The 22,841-nt window shown below is 39.2% G+C and overlaps 1 protein-coding gene across 1 annotated transcript; it reads right to left on the reverse strand.

Annotated features, from left to right (window-relative positions):
• Window positions 1-16,386: 16,386 nt before the first annotated feature.
• Window positions 16,387-20,246, reverse strand: LOC126377128 (uncharacterized). The gene is made up of 3 exons (XM_050024806.1): window positions 19,804-20,246; window positions 18,254-19,295; window positions 16,387-16,448 (listed from the first exon to the last, which is right to left on the reverse strand). Exons 1-2 carry the CDS (start codon window positions 19,973-19,975, stop codon window positions 18,259-18,261), a joined length of 1,209 nt encoding a protein of 402 aa, XP_049880763.1. The 5' UTR covers window positions 19,976-20,246; the 3' UTR covers window positions 16,387-16,448; window positions 18,254-18,258.
• Between the last annotated feature and the right edge of the window lie 2,595 nt (window positions 20,247-22,841).

A 22,841-nucleotide genomic window follows, 5' to 3' on the forward strand; every position in this document is an offset into this window, starting at 1 on the left:
AACAGTGAACAGCAAACGTTATTTTGAATAATCACTACTAAATCATTCAAGATGAATCGCTTCTCGACTAGAATTGTTAACAGCTTTTAGTGATAAGTGCTTATTCATGCGAAATGTTCGATTGGTGCGCTACTTATCGGACGTCGAGGTAAAATGATGTTTCCAAATCTTTTTAATAAGAATTCTAAGTGCAAATACATATCAGGTTTTTGATCCCGATTATTGTGGTTACGTATTATTAAGTACACCTCAGCGCCATCTCAGCATTGATGGAGTCTTACCCTAAATTCCACAAGATGTAACGGATGTCGGATATGTCGGATACCGCAACCTGATGAATGAAATACAATACACATTAATGCTCTGAAGAGCTAGTTCTAGTGTGTTTCATAGCGAATCGTAAATTCTTTATCAATTTGAATTAAATAAACACAGCTTCCCGTGGGGCTGCGATACAGTTGCGATTTGAATTTCCTCGCCGAGGTTTATAGAAATGTGAACTATTTATCTTCTGTGCTGGACTGGGAGCGCATAAAAACCAGAGGGATTAAAAAGCTCACATCGAAGCAATTCATCTAAATAAGCAATGCAATTTGAATGATTTTGTTTGCATTGCGCACCTAATTTTATATGCGCAAATGTCAAACTGCAATATTGCTTTTTAGATGAATTGAAAATCACTTTGTGATCCCTAGTTTGATTAGGACATTAAAGGCTGATCACCTGATTGTCGAAAAGTAAGATGATCCGTGCTTCAGAAGGCACGTTATGCCGTTGGTCCCGGTTACTACTTATTGATGTCAGTACGTAGTCGTTACATGAGTCATGTCAGGGGCCTTTGGCGGCTCAATAATAACCCTGACACCAGGGTTGATGAGGTTGATAATTCAAGTTGGTGTTTAGCTGCATATTTTCACAAGCCTGTGGTAAAAACCGGTAGCGGTTTGTGTCCTTTCTAACATGATGGATCATTATAATATGGACAATGATGTGCTGATCACCTGCCACCATAGGTAATATGGATTCTTTTCTTAAGATCAAAAGTGGCTGTTACCCAGACAGATATTGACCCCGCCGGCGTGGCCGACGATTCGATCGACGGTTTATCGCGATCGGCCCACTAGCTTGATTCATTCTTAAAAATATCCTTCAGACGACGCTCTGAGCCGAGGTTCGCGCCCAACTGGGCACCTTCAGGCCTGTTGTCTTAAATTGTGTACTAGATGAGAGCCTTCAGCGCTCCCCATTTGTCTGGCCAAGCAGTTTATGCCATTTGCAGCAAATCTACATTAAGTTACTTACGTCAAAAAAAACAGTAGTGGCTGCGAATTATCTTGTAATTGCTTCAGGTGGTACCTATATTTATTTATTATGATAATATGCATCGAATTCTGACGCTTGCCCAGTCTCATAGCCAAAATCAAAGAGAAATCGACCTTGTCCGTTCTGTGGTTTCAGACTACCAACCTACTAAAGATCTACTACTGGCAATTAGATACACCGCATCGAAACTGTAAGTTATAGCCTGTCTAGTTTGAAATGGGTATAGTTAAAGGAAACTTCCACAATTTATCATTATTTGCGACAAGACACCTTCTAACTTACAATGAAAGATATTTTTCTTGAGCAAACTGGTGTGTCACTGGCAACTCATATAACTTTAAGAAGAAATATGGGCCCCGAGTTCCCTATATCAAAACAATTACGTTTTTGGGAAAAGTTTTGAAACCCGACCGCTTACAAGACAAGTTAACATAGAGATAAATGCATATAGAGGGGGTACGAGAACTAAGCGTTGCGGAGCGGGAAGAGGGTAGGGCCTCATTTGTTCCATAGAACTCATGTTCTATGGAACAAATGAGGCCGATGACGTCATCGGACAAAATGAGACTTTTTAGTTTCAGTTGTTCTATAGGACATCTAGTACATTTTTATTTCAATATGTTCCATAGAACAAGTTTAGAGACTCTTTAAAAGATAAGACTCTTTAATGATTATCAAACTGGTCACTCGAAAGGAAGATATTCGAAAGAAAAAAAATATATACGGTCGAATTGAGAACCTCCTCCTTTTTTGAAGTCGGTAATGAAATGACAATGATTATTTTTTTAATACCAAAGTCAAATTTTGACACCTTTCTGTAGGTACATAAGATTTGGCACGAAGATATATAATCTATACTTATAATAAATCTGTAGAGTGGTCAATTCTGTACATTAAATATTTTTTCAAAATAACTATCAGGGGGTGATAAGTGATCGATACTGATGCCAAAAATGCAATCAGTAAAATTTTTGTCTGTCTGTCTGTCTGTCTGTCTGTCTGTCTGTCTGTATGTTCCTTATAGAAACAAAAACTACTGGACGGATTTTAATGAAACTTGGTACAATTATTCTTCACACTCCTGGACAGGTCATAGTATACTTTTCATCACGCTACAATCAATAGGAGCAGAGTAGTGAAGGGAAATCCTTTTTTATGAAAAATCTAAACCACTCAAGTTAGACGTTTGAAATTTGGCATGCAGGTACCTTAGATACCGTAGAGGTGCACTAAGAAAGGAATTCCCGAAATTCCTACGGGAACGGGAATTAGCGGGAAAATCCTTTTGTATGAAAAATCTAAACCACTCAAGTTAGACTTTTGAAATTTGGCATGCAGGTACCTTAGATAACGTAGAGGTGCACTAAGAAAGGAATTCCCGAAATTCTCACGGGAACGGGAATTAGCGGAAAAATATTTTTGTATGAAAAATCTAAACCATTCAAGTTAGATGTTTGAAATTTGTCATGCAGGTACCTTAGATACCGTAGAGGTGTACTAAGAAAGGAATTCCCGAAATTCCCACGGGAACGGGAATTAGCGGGAAAATCCTTTTGTATGAAAAATCTAAACCACTCAAGTTAGACGTTTGAAATTTGGCATGCAGGTACCATAGGTACCGTAGAGGTGCACTAAGAAAGGAATTCCCAAAATTCTCACGGGAACGGGAATTAGCGGGAAATACCTTTTGTATGAAAAATCTAAACCACTCAAGTTAGACATTTGAAATTTAGCATGCAGATACCTTAGGTACCGTGGAGGTGCACTAAGAAAGGAATTCCCGAAATTCTCACGAGAACGGGAATTAGCGGGAAAATCCTTTTGTATGAAAAATCTAAACCATTCAAGTTAGACGTTTGAAATTTGTCATGCAGGTACCTTAGGTACCGTGGAGGTGCACTAAGAAAGGAATTCCCGAAATTCCCACGGGAACGGGAATTAACGGGAAAATCCTTTTGTATGAAAAATCTAAACCATTCAAGTAAGATGTTTAAAATTTGGCACGCAGGTACCTTAGACACCGTAGAGGTGTACTAAGAAAGGAATTCCCGAAATTCCCACGGGAACGGGAATTAGCGGGAAAATCCTTTTGTATGAAAAATCTAAACCACTCAAGTTAGACGTTTGAAATTTGGCATGCAGGTACTTTAGTAAACTTAAAGCTTAGTTGCAACAGGATATTACAAAATTCCCACGGGAACGGTAGTTAGCGGGAAAAAACATTTGTATGAAAAAATCAAATCTAAATAAAAGGAGAAACTGACTGACTCAGTGACTGACATATCAACGCATAGCCTGAACGGCTAAACGTAGGCATTTGAAATTTGGAAGGGACATAGCTTAGGTACCGTAGAGGTGCACTAAGAAAGGAATTCCCGGAATTCCCACGGGAACGGAAATTAGCGGGAAAATCCTTTTGTATGAAAAATCTAAACCGCTTAAGTTAGACGCTTGAAATTTGGCATGCAGGTACCTTAGTTAACTTAAACCTTAGTTGCAACAGGATATTGCAAAATTCCCACGGAAACGGGAGTTAGCGGGAAAAAAACATTTGTATGAAAAAATCGAAACCGCGTAAGATAGATGTTTTCAATTCAATTCAATTAAATTATTTATTGCATTCCATGTAGTACAATGGGGTGTTACATAGGCATAGGAACTAAAACATGGACCCTGTAGGGCACAGCAACGTTGAAGGGAAGAGAGGAAGTGTGTATTAAAATTAAAACTCAATGAACAATCAATTAAAAAAAAATCAATTCAATCAATTGATTCAATCTAGCATGCATGCATACCTTAGTAAATATAAAGTTTATTTTTGGCTGTATTTTGAAAAATGGGAGTTATTGGGAAAAAAATTGTATGAAAAAATCTAAACTGCATAAGTTAGATGCTTGAAATTTGATATGCACTCCCACACACACATCTCTCTCTTATATAACACGCCACGCGGACGAAGTCGCGGGCAAAAGCTAGTAATGATTATTCAACCAGAGAGATTAGGAACATGGAACAATTTTGGAAAAGACAATTCACATTTTGTTCTATGACGTCACTATTAAAAAAGTAAAATTATTTATTAAATAAAAATACATAAACAAGTACATTCCATCCAACTACAATTGTAACAACACACATATTATTAAAAACAAAACATAAAAAAGGGATAAAAAGCTATAAATAAAAAATGTCCTCCAGCTCACCACATCGAGGCAAAGTCCCCAGAATACTGGCCACGTTGCCCCTCTGCACCGCCAAACTGACACTTTGGGCAAAATAACTGCCTGCTCTAGGGTCGGAAGTTGCCTCGATGAGGCGAGCCGAAATTGTCTTTAAAAACTGTCGTGCTTCTGGACCCCATGGGCCCAACGTTTCTACAGCAAAAGGCAAGAAAAAATAACCTGCACCCAGACCCTGATACTTACGCCGCTTTCCTAATTCCGCGGCCGCAGCCGCCGAACCCGGCTGAGAAGCCGTCGCCACTATCTGAGAGGGAGCCATCGTATCAACACACGTTACATCCCAAACTAAACAAAAAAAGTCGGGGGAAATGCTTGTATATGGAACATAATGGGGAAAAAAGTCTCACTTTGTCCGATGACGTCATGTGCTATTGAACAAATGGGACTTACCCCGGGAAGAGGGTGTTTGTTCGAAACCGCATCCGCGTTGTGTGAACAAGTCCTTATAAACCCGATATTATATTATGATATAAAACATATAGTGGTTGAGTAGTAATAAAGTTAATACCATACACATAAAATGAGCGATTATATATTTTAAAAAGTCCTAAATTTTTCATGAATTTTCCAATAGAAAATTCCACTTGAAATCAACTCAGAATCATGATCTGAATCATCCCCCAAAGATTTCGTTACGGTGTCACTAACCCCTTGTATTTCTGAGTACCAATGTGGACTATTATACTCTATCCATATTATCGTTCTTGCCAATGTGCGGAGTATTATGGAGTATAAGTATTACTCTGGGGACAGTTCATCATTAGTATTCAACAAATTTCAGCAAGTGCAATTTTATTTTACATCTTTTACATATTCATAAGCAAACACATGTCGTTTGCGAATTATACCGGAGAAGGCGACAGGGACGTAAGGGCTTTTATATAGACACCTATTTTTAGGGCCTCAAAATTTTTAATCATACATAACATAATATAACATCATGCTTGTATCATGCGTAGCGTAGCATAACATATAAACGCGTGTCCGGATCGTGAGCCAAATGATATTTCATTTATTTTTATTAATATTATACGACCTCCCTCCGATATTATGACGGCCACCGTGGTCTCATGGTTGAGCGTTGGGCTCACGCTCCGGAGGCCTCGGGTTCGAATCCCGGTGGGGACATGTGGGGACAAATCACTTTGTGATCCCTAATTTGGTTAGGACATTACAGGCTGATCACCTGATTGTCCGAAAGTAATATGATCCTAGAAACCATTATTACTACTTACTGATAAGTGAGTATTCGTTAAATGAGTCATGTCAGGGGCCTTTGCCGGCTCAATAATAACCCTGACACCAGAGTCGATGAGATTGGTATCCCACCTCACAACCCACACGATAAGAAGAAGATTGATATTATTTTTAAAGTCTGTCTGTCTTCTATGTTACCAGCGCCTGAGGCTCGAGTTGCTCTTTGTGTTACCGCTCAACCAATTTAAATGAAATTCGAGAGGAGTCGGTTGAAGTCTAAGGTCTAATGGACCAATAACGAATATCCCGAATAGAGGAAATGTGTGTGTTCAGCCTCGGGCGTCGGTTTCAATCTGCCAGCAAAGACAATATAATTCGTTTCTAAGAATTCAAAATACTAACACTCAAATAAACCGACCATAAACTAACTGACGGCCAGTAATATACACATTGGCTACCTACCTCTATAACATAACATAAACAGCCTATAGACGTCCGACTGCTGGGCACAGGCCTCCCCTCAATCAACCGGAGGGGGTATGGAACATACTCCACCACGCTGCTCCAATGCGGGTTGGTGGAGGTGTTTTTACGGCTAATAGCCGGAACCAACGGCTTAACGTGCCCTCCGAAGCACGGAATCATCTTACTTTTTTCGGACAATCAGGTGATTTCAGCTTGAAAAGTCCTTACCAAACAAAGGACAGTCTCACAAAGTGATTTCGAAAATGTCCCCATCGGGAATCGAACCCGGACCTCCAGATCGTGAGCCTAACGCTCTAACCACAAGACCACGGACGCTGTTACCTACCTCTATATGTTACGAAATTGTTTCTTAAACATAGTCTTTTATGATTTCTACTAAATCCATTTTCCTACACGGTCCACTTCCGCTCCAAATCCCACACTGTCTCGTTATTCACACCGTTATGATGTGTCTGAGTAAATATTTATACCCTCTGAATAAACTCGGCAATCGCATTCAGATAAACCACCAAACAAAATACACAGAATTTTCAATGCCGAGTAAAAAAATAATGTGTATCTTTTAAAGCCGAATTTCTATAGCTCTTTTGTGAAAGCGTATGATTAAAGGTACATTGTCGCGTTTATTAAAGATTGTAATTTGAAACTTGATTTGGAATAAAAACTGAATACATTTTTTGAGTCCTTATTATTTATTAAGCTGGATTGAATTCGTCTGAATCATTTTTTGTATTGTGCGCCGGTGGATATCAAACTCTAATCCAAATTCCATGTCATTTCGCATTTATGACTGAGGAGAGCGGAGATTACGGACGGCTATACGGCACACCACCTAAGTATCATGTTGATCTTACAGAAAGTTCGGAGAGGCGTGGGTACATAGTTCATCTTGTGATAGATGTACCTCTGACTACCCCGATTGAGATATAGTCGTGAGCTTATGATGTGACTGAGGAGAAGATACGACAAGTTTTTTTTTTACAGCAACACATTTTTTCATTCATTCATCACCAGCCCATTAACGTCCCCACTGCTGGGGCACGGGCCTTCCCTATGGATGGATATTGGTGGTTATTAACGACTCCTAATGCAGCCGGGACCAACGGGTAACGTGCCTTCTGAAGCACGGAGGAGCTCGAGATGAACTTTTTTTTTGTGGTCACCCATCCTATAACCGGCCTTTGCGAAAGTTGCTTAACTTCAACAATCGCAGACCGAGCGTATTTACCGCTGCGCCACCGAGCTTCTCAATAACGATACGGAGAAAGCCTATTTAGTTTCAATTTTTTTAGTGGGTCGTTAAGATTAAAATGGATGTGACATAAAGACCGATACACATGGTGAAACTGTAGACATGGTGAAACCGTCTAAAAAAAGGGGAGCGCCGCAGATTGGAACCCTGGTACCGGACTTGCACCAATGAGATATTAATTTATCTTTAAGTGCAGTTTTCACTAACACAGCTGCTCGACCATTATACGTATACGACGGCGATACGGCCCACCACCTATCACGTTGTTCTAACAGAAAGCTCGGTGAGGTGTGATGTACCATCGCATCCATCCATCGCGACCATCCCAATTAGGTTATACTTAGTCATTAGCGTATGTTTTATTAAAGAAAGAACATACATACATAAACTCACGCCTATTTCCCACTGGGGTAAGCAGAGACTATAGAATTCCATTTGCTTCGACCCTGACACACTTCTCTTGCTTCCTCCACATTCATCAATCGCTTCATACACGCACGCCGGTTCAGAGTAGATCGTACTAAACCTTTTTAAAGAAAGAATTTCAAGGAAAAAAGCATCTATTCACTAAAATACGTTTTATACGGGTCTGGCATCGTTTGCTGCTTTCGCTTCAGTATTATCTAAGGCAAAGGAAGGAAATACCATACAATGGAAACACTATTCATCCACATGACAAGGAAGGCGGTAGCGGACGCGGAAATCAAACTCTTCAAGTTCCATTGCATAAACAGCCTATATACGTCCCACTGCTGGGCACAGGCCTCCCCTCAATCAACCGGAGGGGGTATCATTTGAATCGTTTTGGAATCCGCTCTCGTGTGTGTACTAGACATCAAAGAGACGGAACAGCCTCAGTGGTCCAGTGGTTGAGCGTTAGGCTCACGATCCGGAGGACCCGCGTTCGAATCTTGGTGGGAAAACATCACAAAAATCAATTTGTGATCTCTAGTTTGGTTAGGACATTACAGACCTTGGCATCGATTTCGACGAAATTTATTGAATCGCTCGATAATTGTATCACTTGGTCATCCATTTCCCTTATTCAGCGCTCATCGCTATCGACCCACTAGGTGCGATTAATTCTTTTAAATATAATCCTCTTATAGATGCCCTGAGCCGAGGCTCGCGCCCGACTGGGTACCCTCTGGTCTACTGAAGTGTTTGTTGTCGCGAACTGATTGGCTGCCTCTATGGCTAAACGCAAAGTGCGTGGATTAAAGCAATGTGTGTACTTTGTGTTCTTGCAAATAAATGATTGATTGATTGATTGATTGTGGAATACTGAATGCGGATGATTCGTAGGAATAATAGAAAAAAAACCCATTCTTCTTCTTAGCGTGTGGATTGTGTGGAATACCAGCCTCACACCTCACCATGGTGTCGGGGTTATTACTGAGCCGCCAAAGCCCCCTGACATGGCTCATATAACGACTACATACTTACATCAGTAAGTAGTAACCGGGACCAATGGCTTAACGTGCCTTCCGAAGCACGGATCATCTTACTTTCGGACAATCAGGTGATCAGCCTGTAATGTCCTAACCAATACGAATTGTTTTACCAGCCAGCCCTGACACCAGGGTTGATGGGTTTGGTAATCCACCTCACAACCCACGCGTTAGAAGAAGAAGATTACCAGCCCAAGCCAGTTCCGCGCCCGCTTGTCAACGTAAAACAGGCCATAACCGTGATCAATGGCGGTATTCTCCCTATAGAAGTTCAAGGTCACTGCACACATCCATCATGATGTAACAAAACAAACACATTTCTCTTCCTGACTTCTTATTTGACATTCCGGATACCGAACGCGATCGCTCACTTTTTTAACCGACTTCAAAAAAGAAAGAGGTTATGAATTTACCCCGTATGTGTGCAATATTGTTGGAATTGTGTAGTTTCCTAAGTCTAAGATGAATTATGAAATTCTGATTGCTAAATAAATACAGCAAAAAAAAAAGGAAAAGAAAAAAGAAAAGGGAAAAAAAAAGAGAAGGTGCAGGTCGTGTCGTATCGGGAGGTGAAGGTTTTGGCGGGAAGAAGAGAGGAATGGCGGTTACTCCACCGACAAGAGCGCAGCTCTTAAATAGAGAGAGAGAAATAAATACAGCAAGGCAGGAGGCGGGGCAGAAGGCAAGAAGAAGGGAAACCACTGCCCTATTTTTCCCTAAAAAAATGGAGAAGAATGCTACACCGACTAGAGCGTGGCTCTTTTTGTGACGATGAAATAAACTATCACACCACCGAGTCCTCCTCCCGTCCATACGACATTTGTTAGATCTATGTAAAGTCATTAATCCGAAGTCATCGTTATTAAACAAAAACGATGATTTTTTTATCTTATTTAATATTTAATCATGTATGGACCCAAAAAGTTTATTATTAAAGGGCGTGAAACTTTAAAATTGATAATCATTAATAGATCCCTACACCACATCCCGGACACTTTATACAAGGAACCTGCTTTATCTAAATTGTTAAAGTAATATCTGAGTAATTTATGAAAATATCATGTAACATCCAATAAGTCCTTATCAACAGATAATATTGACATGTAAAAATACTTAAATACTTTGTCAGATGTCCTTACATAAGGTTGAGTACGATCTACTCTGAACCGGCGGCGTGGCTGTATAAAACGATTGATGAATGTGGAGGAAGCAAGATAAGGGTGTCAGGATTGAAGCAGATGGAATTCCATAGTCTCTGCTTACCCCGGTATGTAAAAATACTTACCAAGTACCTATACGAAAATGCGTTTATAGTTCTTACTAAGCAGATCAATAGGGTATTTGACTGGGTCAAAGATAAATTATAATATTCTAATCTAGAAATAGAAGCCAGAATAAGTCCAAAAATCAATCTCATTTTACTTTTTCACTTGTTTTCGAAATTTATTTATGTAAGCAACAATGAACGCGACGTTTGACCGCTTTTATTGATGACATAACTGGTCAGTATTTCCATACAAACTCCAAAGAAAACTTTATTTTTGATGTTTCGTCAAAAGTACATATTATCTCATTTGACTAGGTTGTCAAGTAGCTTATTGCTAAAGTAATTTCTTCCAGGCAATTTAGGAATCAGCTTTAAAAACTTGATTTGATATCAGAGTAAAAGTACCTACCGTTAACATTTTACAAATATTCCGAGTTGGTAACAAGAAAATTATGAATTTAAGTACCTAAGACGGGTGGACCTAAAGAGAATTTAGATTGTATTCTGAGAGGTTCCCTCTGAAATTTAGAGAAATGTTCTTTAAATATTTTATGTTCTGGCGTTTCGTTGGGAGTGAGCAGCCTACTGACAGCGATTAGCGTGTAAACTGAGGCGTAAACGTGTAACTCAATATTTATATTGTAGCTTTATAGAGTAAGTAAGTATCCAATCAAAAACATAAATGTGAAATGACAGCCAAGTTCAATACAATGATAAATGCTTGGTTGTTGACTTCAACGACAAAAGAAGTGAGATCTAAATGGGTGCCAAGTTCAATGGTCAGTCCTGAATTTATTTATAAGTAACAGTATAACATAAAATATCTTCTTATAACATAAGATAATGTATTGTAGCCTAAGCTCTGTCTGTCGGGTCAAAAGTGGCTCCAAATGGTTCGTGTAAGGCTCGCCAGTTCTGTTCCTTGAACTTGGCTTGACACGCGACCGCGTGTCTAGATTTATTTCCTCTACTCCTGCCAAATAAAAAAATAACTAATAATAAATAAATAGGCCGCCATTAACGACTGCTAATACAGCCGGGACCAACGACTTAACGAGCCTTCCGAAGCACGGAGGAGCTCGAGATGAAAACTTTTTTTTTTCTGTGGTCACCCATCCTCGGACCGGCCTTCCGCACTGGGCCCGCGTGGTGGTTTAAGGCCCGATCTCCCTATCCATCCATAGGGAAGGCCCGTGCCCTAGCAGTGGGGTCGTTAATGGGCTAGTGATGATGATGAGGCCGCCATTTGCCATGTACTTAGTTAAGAGTCTTGAGACCATGATTCTGAATTTTCCGTAGCAAAATTCATGACTTTTTTTAGATTTTTTAATTTTTTTTTGCGATGGAAAATTCCACTTAATATTAACTCGGAATAATCAGCTGAATGATCTCCCTGAGTATTCATTACTATGTCACTAACACCCTTCATATAATATGTAATCCGTGTCTGTGGTGTCCTAAAGTAAAAAAAAATGTTTCTTTCTTTCCTCCTACATTCCCGAGGAGAGCAATTTTCGGAGGTATGTGACCTAACCTGTATTGGGCTGGTTTTCGTTTCGCGGGTTGGAAGGTCAGACCGGACCTGTCAAAATTTTCAGGTTAATAATAATGTTAGGGAGATGATGTTTTTTTTTTTATTTATTTATGTCATTAAAGTATTACATTGTTAGGTAAACCACTGATACTGTTAAACCACAATACGGTTAGTCTCGGTATCAGTCTCCTCAGTTCGTTCGTCTTACAAACAGTAGTAAGTTTTATTATCTAAAGCAGTCAAACCAACCTCACATAACGAATAACAAGTTGTTTCCGTCATGTTTTTTTGAATGCTTTTTATCACTACAGTTACCAAAAACTGATTACTAGGATTCCTAAAAACTGAACAGCTGAAAACTCTAAACGACGCGAGTAGTCGAAAGAAGTTGTTTCCTTTAGAATTTCACTGTCATTCTTCTCTCTCACCATATTGTTCCATTTACTACCTCATACCTGTGAGAGCTTTGAACATCAGATCCTCTTGAGTCTTGCTCGGATTTGCAAGGATTTTTAAGACGAAATATCTCGGCGACGTGATATGAAAGTGGGCCGAGGCTTAGCGTTGCGACTAATAACGTATACCTACTTACTGTCTTGTGGGATTAGGGGTTTCTCTTATGAGTTTTGGGTATAATAAAACTTTGAAGCTTAAAGACAAGATTGGCCATGGCAAACTTAGCTACTAACATCTATTTTTTATACAAGAGTGGTTGCTTGTAGTATCGGAGTCTTTGAATACCGTTGTTGTTGAATAAATAATTATGATTTTTGAGTATTGTCACTACCCAGACACTTCATACAAACAATCCTTTTTACACGGACACCACACATTGACGTTATCGTACACTCGCGTCTATGTGTGTGACGTTTGACGCCACACGATTAAAGTTTAAACTACGTCCGAAGGGGGTGAGGTAAACCTAGTTCAGACGCTGGTGGGGAGCGGAGAGATGCCATTCTATACGTATTATTATTCCTTATTCTATGGTATGGTGACAGAACTTTAAAAAGAAATAGAGGAAATCGAGAACCCGTACAGCCCTGAACACTAACGTCGTAATGACAAGAAAAAACACATGTAACAGGGAAGTCACCACCAATCATAGAAACAAGAGAGATATGCCCTCTGCACTAATTTACATTAGTCCGCATGTTGCTTGTTAACTCATAACAGCGGCCGCTCAAAGACGTTTCTAGCTGGAAAGCTACATCGACTTACCCACCGTTCACTGCGTAGTAACACAAGTGCTAGTTGTGGTTGCGCGATACAAAAGAAACAATGAATGATGTGGAACGTTACATAATACGATCGTTGCTTTAATAATGTGATCGTTTTGTGCATATTTCGGTGCCACCGACTATGCTCCCGCGGCATCTCTCAATATTAAGAGCTCTGTGGATATTTGAGATTTTTTACTCGAATGTCGTCAACGCGCACGTTTAAGGCACGTTTGCAATCTCGCCATTCTCGCCTGAAAGTGCCAATGACTTGTACGTGCTTAATATCTTGAGTACTGGGCTTATTTCATCAGATTACACCACTTTCGCTTCGCTGAATTATGGCCGCTTTGTTTGAATTATTTGGGGAAAAATTGTCGTGACGAGCATTTGGAAAGGATTTTGTCCCTCGAGGTAGATTAGGCACATGGGCTCAGTAAGTTAGGCATACTCTATGCATGGTTGCTTGGAAGAGAATGCTACTCAATAAGGCCATCTATTGTATTTTTTATTTCTCTTTTTAACGGCCTCCGTGGTCCCGGAGGTCCCTGGTTCAAATCCTGGTGGGGACATATCACAAAAATCACTTTGTGATCTCTTGTTTGGTTAGGACATAACAGGCTGATCACCTGATTGTCCGAAAGTAAGACGATCCGTGCTTCGGAAGGCACGTTAAGCCGTTGGTCCCGGTTACTACTTACTGATGTAAGTAAGAAGTCGTTACATGAGCCATGTCAGGGGCCTTTGGCGGCTCAATAGTAACCCTGACTCCACATGAAGACATGTCGTAATTATGTATTGTCGGAATAAAGAAGTGTCGGATTTTCATATTGCCGAAGTAAAATCTTGTCGGATAACAGTTTGTCGGACTTCAGTTTTTAAGCCCCTATAGGGGTGCAATTGTTCGTTTCCGTAAAAACCGGACCAAGCAAGTGCCCCGGCACAATAAACCCGGATAAAGTGTGAAAATCCGATTGGCACCTAATTTGTATCCATTCTCAAGATTACTTTCCGCAATCTATTTATAGGGCGAAGGGCTTGGGAGCACCGATAAGCCATTCCCAGAAATATTCCCAAAGTGGAATTTTTACACTTTTCCTCACCTTATGGTTGCCTGGAAGAAATCGCGTTAAGCGATAAGGCCGCCATTTGCCATGTACTTAGTTAAGAGTCTTTTTGTAATTATTTCTTTTTTTTATTTTGGTGCAATAAAGTGTATTTGTGTTGTATTGTGGAAATATTTTAAGAACTGCAACAACAACCTGTTGTAAAATCTCTTTCATAGTAACAACACTGGCTGCCTTCTTTTTTAATTTTTTTCCACATTTCATCAGTCTAAGTATCAATATTAAAATAATTGATACTTAGACTGATGTGTTTGATAGGAACCAAATAAAAAACCATATGAGTCATGTATGTATGAAAAACCAAATTAACAATAAACATAATTGATTTAAACTATTACCGTGTTTTTTTTTCTAAATATCTTGAGTTTCTTTAATTGAACCATGAGCACAATTGTGCAGTGTTCCAATAAAGGCAACCGCGTGGTCCAATCAAAGTACCACTGGTCCAATAAAAGCGTCATGAGGATTTACTTTAAATTTAAAATATGAACACTGTCTGACACTCGCCTTTTACAGTTAGAGATCTCCATGGGCTCTACCAAGTCACGAAACTTTGATGTTCTACTTTAGATACATTTAAAGATATTAGCGTGTAAAAAAAGTGGTTCAATACTGGCAACCTTACCCTATCTGTCTAAAAGTTAGGCAATAGAGCTCTTTTTACATACATGTTTTGCGCCTTTTTATTAGTGATTAAACGAACTTACCTATGTGAAGTTCTATCATAATTATACGAAGCGCTTCGTCCGAAGAGATTAGTATTAGTAGATATATAAACACATGTAGTTTCGCCTAAGTGATACCACTCTTGCACTAATTGTTGAGAGAAAGAAAAGGGTAGTAAATAAAAAAGGTTGAATAATAGCAGAGAATCGTGGGTAGATGTTACTTACCACACTATTTTATCGACTGTTTCTCGTCATTTAGTTTAGAGCCATATAAGATACTTACATCTTCATTATCATTGACGTACTTCTTTGTTTGTTGCGTCCCGGGTAGCGTCAGCCTTAAGGGTGGGCGGGAGTACATACTAATCTCTTCGGACGAAGCGCTTCGTATAATTATGATAGAACTTCACATAGGTAAGTTCGTTTAATCACTAATTATACTTCGCGCTTCGTCCTCTAGATTAGTATTAGTAGATATATAAACACATGTAGATTTTGAGAGCCCCTAGAGAGAAGTAGGGTCAATGATACTAGGTGCAATTATCAAGAGTTTATTTTATGATTAATTATAGGTACAAAAATAAGCAATTTGACAATCGTATCTTACACTGAGTGTAATTACTATTATAGTAGCTACAACAGTAGTAGTACAGTAATTTGATATTATTTAATTAACATTAAGGAGAATGGTTATCAATGATTGTTCGAGCTAAGGCTAGGTCAGCGTCACCAACAACCCTATTATAAAATCGAGCGAAGGTGGAGGAGTTGTGGCTCCAGCCCGCGGTGCTACGGATGGTATCCACGCTGACACCGAGCGAGTGCGCGGCGCTGGTGGCTGCGTGTCGCGTGCTGTGAGCTGTGAACACGGCTGTGTCCACCCCGCACTCGCCCAGTGTGCGTTTGATCCATCGGCTGAGTGTCTGTGTACCTACCGCGTTGTGAGCTTTTTCAGACCAATGAATAACATTTCCGATGTTCTTAGGGACTCCGTTTTACTTATATAAATCTGAAGCGTTTTCGCTGGACAGATCGACGGTTTGTCATTGAAAAAGGGCAAAAAAAGAACAGGTTGCTTACAGCCGGGCCGAGAAGTTTTTAAAATATCCGGAATTTTGATACTAATGCGATCATCAGACGTTTCTATATTTTTGACATTAATTTTGGAAATAGTTTGCAATCTATGCGCTGTTGTAAGAGCTAACAATGTAATGGTCTTTTTGGATAGCTTGCATAAATCAAGTTCTTCATTTGGGTACCAAATACTTAGATGATTAAGTACACAACTAGTATCCCAGGTGGCATTGTACTTAGGTACAGGAGGTCTAAGCCGAAATACTCCTTTAAAAAATCTATGTAAGTATTCGTCTTTTGCTAATGTAGGTCCTAAGATTAACGACAGGGCCGATCTATACGAATTTAGAGACCCATATTGGTAGCCATCAGTGAATAAATTAGTCAAAAAGGAAATTACTGTAGGAATTGTAGCTTCATACGGTTCTACGGAATGAGCTTGACAAAAAGACCACCACTTTTTGAGGCATACATCATATTGTTTGATAGAGCTTTCTGAGAGCGAGGCCATCATGATGTCTAGTGATGCTGCAGGGAGGCTTCGTCTTGATAATGCCGCCCTGATAACACTCCTGCAGCCAGGGTAAGGGACGGCAGTATCCGAGAGCTGTAATGGGATAATAAAACATTGTCTTTAGGTGTGAAAGTCACGATGTCCGATACAAGGAGAGCTTTGAACAAAGGAAACCATGCCTGTGTTTGCCACATCGGTACCACAACGATACCATAAGCTTTGTCCGAAATTATTTTTCTAAGCATTTTGAGAACCATTGAAAATGGTGGGAAGGCATAGAAAAATAAATTTGACCAACAGATGGTAAACGAATTAATAGCAACAGCGTCCGGATCCCTATGCCAGGAGATGTATTTGGCGCATTTTTTATTTATTCGACTAGCGAATAGGTCTATGTCAGGCTGACCGAATAAAGTTATTAAGTGACGAAATGCTTGATCAGATAACTCCCATTCTATATCTGGGTGCGTTTTACGTGACTCTGCATCAGCAGTGACATTGTCGCAAGACCTGATGTATGACGCGAAAATAAACAATTTACGAGCCTCGCACCACTGCCAAATCTCTTTAGTTATGTGGTTAAGATGGGGAAACTGTATACCTCCCATACGATTAATATAAGCGATGGCAGTTGTATTATCGATTCGTAGTAATATTTGGCAATTGTAAAGATTTTTCGCGAAGATCTTTAGACCGATAAAAGCAGCCAACAGTTCCAGATAATTTATATGCTGTCTCTGTTCACTACTTGACCATTGGCCACTTGCCGTTTCGTTATTGCAACACACACCCCACCCCGTTGTTGAGGCGTCAGAATATATATGTATAACATAGTTGTCGTTTCTAATGGGATGCATCGAGTGGTCAATAGAATGCAGCCACCATTGAATATCAGGTAAAAGGGTATCTGGGATATTCATGTACCTATCATAATCGTTGTGGTGTTTTAAGTTGAGAAACTTGCACCTTTCTAGGTCCTTGGTATACAGCCACCCGTATTCGATAGCTGGGCAGCTCGACACTAGTAAACCAACGAGATGGGCGAACTTCCTGATTTTGCAACGGCGTAGATGGGTAAATGTTTCTAATTCGGATTTTATGCGTAACCTTTTGTCCGAGGGTAAGCTTAAATGCATGTTGTTGGTATCTATGATCATACCTAAAAATTTACATGACATTGACGGTGTCAATACACTCTTTTCTTCATTTACAATGAATCCTAAAGAGGTAAGTAAGTTTCTAGTCGTGTCGATATTTGTCAAGCATTGTTGAAAGGACTGACCTATTAGAAGCCAGTCGTCTAAGTAAAGCGTGGAAATAAAACCTGCCTCGCGTAGGATTTTGGCTATAGGTTTCATAATCTTGGTGAAAACAAATGGTGCGGTGCTTAAACCGAACGGCATTACATTGAATTCGTACATTTTGTTATCAAAATTAAAACGAAGGTATTTTTTAGACTCATCGTGAATCTTTATTAAAAAATATGCGTCTTTAAGGTCAAGAGTAGCCATAAAACAATTTTGAGATACTAGTTTGAGAGCGGTGCGTAAGTCTTCAAGTTTAAAATGATTGGTGCTTATGAATTTATTCAATTTCTTAAGATTCAATATGAACCTCATTTTGCCGTTCGGTTTGGGTGTGAGAAAAATACTTGACAGAAATTGACCTTCACAAGGTTTACACTCAGAGATAGCTCCTATATGCAAAAGATTATCAATAGCCTCGTGGAAATGTTGTAGTTCGGACTCCGTGTATACAGGTAACATAGGAATAGAATCTTGAACAACTGGTGATGAGAATACTATTTTGTAGCCAGTGATCCAGGAAAGGATTATCTGGTCATCTGTAATATTAGCCCACTGTCTATAATAATTTGCCAGACGGCCTGCGTACTTAACTGTGTCTAGTAGCGGCGTCGTTGTGGCGCTGGTGGAGCTGCCGGCGCTGGGTGCGGCGGCGGGGGCGGCGGCGGCGGCGCGTGCGGCGGGACCGGAGGCTGCCACGGCATGCGGTAGTAGGTAGCCGGGTGCGCTCGCGGAGCTGCAGGCTCGCGGCTCCGGTAATTCGCGCCTGGTGGCCTGCGTGCCGACGCCGGAGCCTTGCGGTTTAAAGATTTTGGAGCAGATGTGTTCGTCCTTTTTGCTGTATTTTTAGCGCCTGCTACATCAAGTTTTAGTTCGACACCCGATTTTGTCACAGCCTTAGCAGACTTAATAGTTTCCAACAGATTTTCGCCAAATAAAAAGGTGTCAATTTTCGTATTGGAGAGATGCTCCTTCATATCTTTTTTAAGTACTGATAGTATGAAATTCCTCCTTGTCGCTGAATCGCCGTGTTGAATATCGCAGAGTATGCGGCTTAGGTCCATAAGTTTTTGGAGCATTTCATTATTTTTGTCCTTTGAGTTAATTTGTGTGTTGATCACATCACTGAGGCATGAAATGGCACATGCCATTTGTTTTTGTTTAGCTTCAATGCCCTTGTCACGTTTTTGTGCGGATTCTGGGATAGCGGCCTTAATCTCGGGGTTAACCTGAGGGGCGCTGATATGTAAACAATTGGCAGGAACCGGGTACTTTGCGAGTAACGATTTTCTATCGTCTTTTTTCAGGCCTTCTTGAGCTGTATGTTTGAGGCGACTAGCTAGTTCTGTACGAATGTCGCTCGCGTACTTAATCTCGGTAAATGGGTCTTCTCCTAAGATTTCCAAAATGTCCTCGTCCAATGCTGTAGGTTCTGCCGGGGGTACATTTTCAGCCACAGTGACCGTCTTCTTCGACGTCGACGGGTCATTAACTGCCGCCGTGACCAGGGATGGGGGCGCATTTGCCGTGATGTTCTCATCATCGGATTCGACAACACTGACGTCGTCTACAAATCCCTGACATGAAGAAGTTTCCGGTAACCAGTCGTCTGGACCCAGAATTGGTTGTGGGGACTCTGAAATGAGTGCCACCAGGTTAGAAAAAGGTAAGTATATTTAGGTCATTAAAATATCTACGGCATAAAAACTTAGTGTGTGTCGAGACATTCCCAGCGAATGCTCTGATTACACACTTATTACATAACGTGAATACGTTGTATGCCTTGTTTATGTAAAATTAATTTCACATAAGTAGTCCAGAATTAAATAAAGTGCACATTTATTCTTTAGAAAAGTAGGTAAGAAAGAAAAAAGTTGTTAAAATATAATTAAACTGAGAACATAATTAATATTTTCGGAATATAAATCTAAATTGAGTTTTTGATATTATTTGGGTTTTAAAATATAAAAAGCAAGTTAGTTATAGTCACTATTACACATAATGTGTGCACTGTAAAGACAAAGTGTAATATCAGTTCGACCCGATATTAATATTTTGAATGCGGTGAAATAACCCCAACGGTTATCTCGGTTGCATTCGTCTGGACATTAGGTACATAAGTAATAAATCGTATAACTACGTACCTGGTCGATGTATGGTACTGCGTACCGTTGTTTCACAAGCTGGAGAAATTTCCGAATCACTATCCGAAACACTGGTTTTTCGATGACGTATTTTTCGTTCTAATTTTTTAACTTTCCGTAGTAAAGTCTCTAAATCGTCGTCAACTTCTTTAGAACGCTTTCTTTTAGGCATTTTTAAAGTAAAAACGAACTTTTTAGCGAATTTAAATGAGCTAGTATTAAGTGTCTAGAGCGGTTGAGCACTAAATTGCGAATGACGAGAAACAGTCGATAAAATAGTGTGGTAAGTAACATCTACCCACGATTCTCTGCTATTATTCAACCTTTTTTATTTACTACCCTTTTCTTTCTCTCAACAATTAGTGCAAGAGTGGTATCACTTAGGCGAAACTACATGTGTTTATATATCTACTAATACTAATCTAGAGGACGAAGCGCGAAGTATAATCAAAATAAAATAGCCTATTAGCAAGTTCCCAAAGTGGGAACATTCCTAGGAAGTGCACATCACTGCTTCGGAGACTCTCATTGACAGAAACCTCGAAGATTACTCTCTTGTTATTTGAAGGACAATACCGGGACCCGATTACTCCATTAGGGCTACGAAAGGGCAATTTACCCTTGGGGTAAATGGACAAACCGTGTTGAGTGGACAATCGATTTTTATGAAGATTATGATGATTTCGATGCCATTTCGGAACGTGTTTGGGATGGCGAATTGCCCTGACGTTTGTTTACCAATGATGATTGTGTATGGGTGGAGCGTTAACGTATTTTAACTGCTGGGTTTATGAAAATTGTTTGTGGACCGTATTGATTATGTTGTTTAAACGGATTTCATAAACATAATAGCTGTTGTGCTTCATGGACTCTAAAGGACTTCAATACAGCGTTATTTTCCGATGCAGGATAAAAACTAGAAGCGGCAGCGGAAAATATTCATATGTAGACGGCAGTACTATTATTGATTGTTCATACGTTCTCCATACTGTCTAGCTTAAATTCGTGATAAATTGCTACAAAAAGTGAAGCAACATGGAATGTATCGCGTTTAAAGGATGAGTAACGAAAAAGAGTAGCTAATTGGAAAAAGGCAGTTTTGTTGACCATAAGTCTTCATCTTTTCGATCTTTAGGGATTAATATAACACTATGATTTTGCAGTTAAACGCTGCGTAAAGTGTTATAGTGTAAAAATATGACCAATACAATATGTTTGTTTACTCAAATAGTATGGGCAACTGTCAAAATTTAAGAACGCTCAACAGCCGCGACACCTAATCGGAGAAATAGGCAGTTTTTATCCTCTTGTAAGGTAATTATAAAAAAAAAACAAGTAACAATTTTAAAATTCGCGCTATCTACAAAGAGATTTTAAAATAAGAAACGCTATGTTTTAGTTTATTATTTAAAAAAAAAATGGAATATTCATAATGCTATCATTTGCAAAATCCTTCAAAATAACATGTTAGATTCCGGATAGATTATATTAGCAAGTTAATAAAACCTTTTACTTACAAGTAAAAGTAATATTCATTCAAATATAAAATGCCCGTTTTTTGCGAAAGGGTTTATTTACTAAGAAAATAATCATATCAACACTATCGTGAGAAATGATTCCACATTCATTTCATACTGAATCGAAGGCTGCATCGATCTTCACAAAGAATAGAATCATATCTTTGGTAGCTTTGCACGATACTTGTCGATTGAAGACGTATTGGCCAAAGAGTTAGTATCGGAATGTTATTCTAATAAGCGAAAGTGTTAGAGAGACTTGATATGAGAAAGTAACTAATTAGGTAACTACCACCATAAGAATCATGATGATGATGATAATCATGCCGGAAAAAAGATAAAATAGACGATTATTAAAATAACGGAGTAACGCTGCGACTGCGAGCGTGATGGGCACATTCGGTCGAGAAGTGGTAAAAGGGAGTATTTTTAATTGAGCCTACTTGCGTGTACTTTTATTTCTTTTTGTTTTTAGTTTTAGTAGTCTAGTTTTAAATATTTGTAATATTAAGATTAATAATAGTTTTATAATATATTTTGTGAACTATAAAATAAATGTGAAATAAAGTTAAACTTAATAAATAAATAAATTATTAAAATTATTATTTACTCCTCAAACTCTTTTCCTTATTGAAGAGGAATACATATTGTTTATTATCTATTATAATAATTAAAGACTTTATTGCACACACATTCGCAGGGGAAAAATATTCTAAGCTAGGCAAAGGCGACCTTAACGCAAAGAACGATGTCTTTCAGAATTCCAGCAAAGAATTGACAGAATTTAGTATTTATAAATCTTATAGGTATAGAATTTTATCTACCAAGCGTTATATAATTTTTACAGATTTTTTTTCACAATCATAATTGTCCATTTACGGCGAGATAAAAGCTAGACCATCCCCAGAGAGATACCGAAGCAACTTTACTGACCATTAAAATAGAAAAGGAAATTTAATTTATTCATAGGCTTATCTATCAAGCTAAATCTCTGTCGGAGAGGCCGTCTAGTCGAGACAATAAAGCACCATTGTTGTGTCCAGACAGATTGAATGAATGGTTTTATTTCAATCACGATCCATTGATAATATAAGCCTTCCTTTTAGTAATTCACTTTGGAGTTAGACGTCCCTTGTTATGCTCTTTGCAGACAGACTTTCATTTTAATCTAAGAATCGTAATCCGAAGACGGGATAGGTATTCTTAACCTCCTCAGGCCGAGGTTTCCAGACACAATATTGAAACCTATACACCCCGGACACTTCATACAAACAACCTCGTTTTACACAGACACTACACATTGACGTTACCATACACGCGCATCTGTGTGTGTGACGTCTAAGGGGTGCCAATTACAACACCTAGTACCTACTAAGGTAGGTAGTAGTACTTACCAAAGAAGCTTTTATAATCATCAGTTATCACTTTCACTGCTACTATAGTTACTTTGTGGTCCCTAGTTTGGTTAGGACATTGCAGGCTGATCATCTGATTGTCCGAAAGTAATATGATCCATGTTTC

The sequence above is a fragment of the Pectinophora gossypiella genome, chromosome 22, assembly GCF_024362695.1.
Source record: "Pectinophora gossypiella chromosome 22, ilPecGoss1.1, whole genome shotgun sequence".
NCBI classification, from domain to species: Eukaryota; Metazoa; Arthropoda; class Insecta; order Lepidoptera; family Gelechiidae; genus Pectinophora; species Pectinophora gossypiella.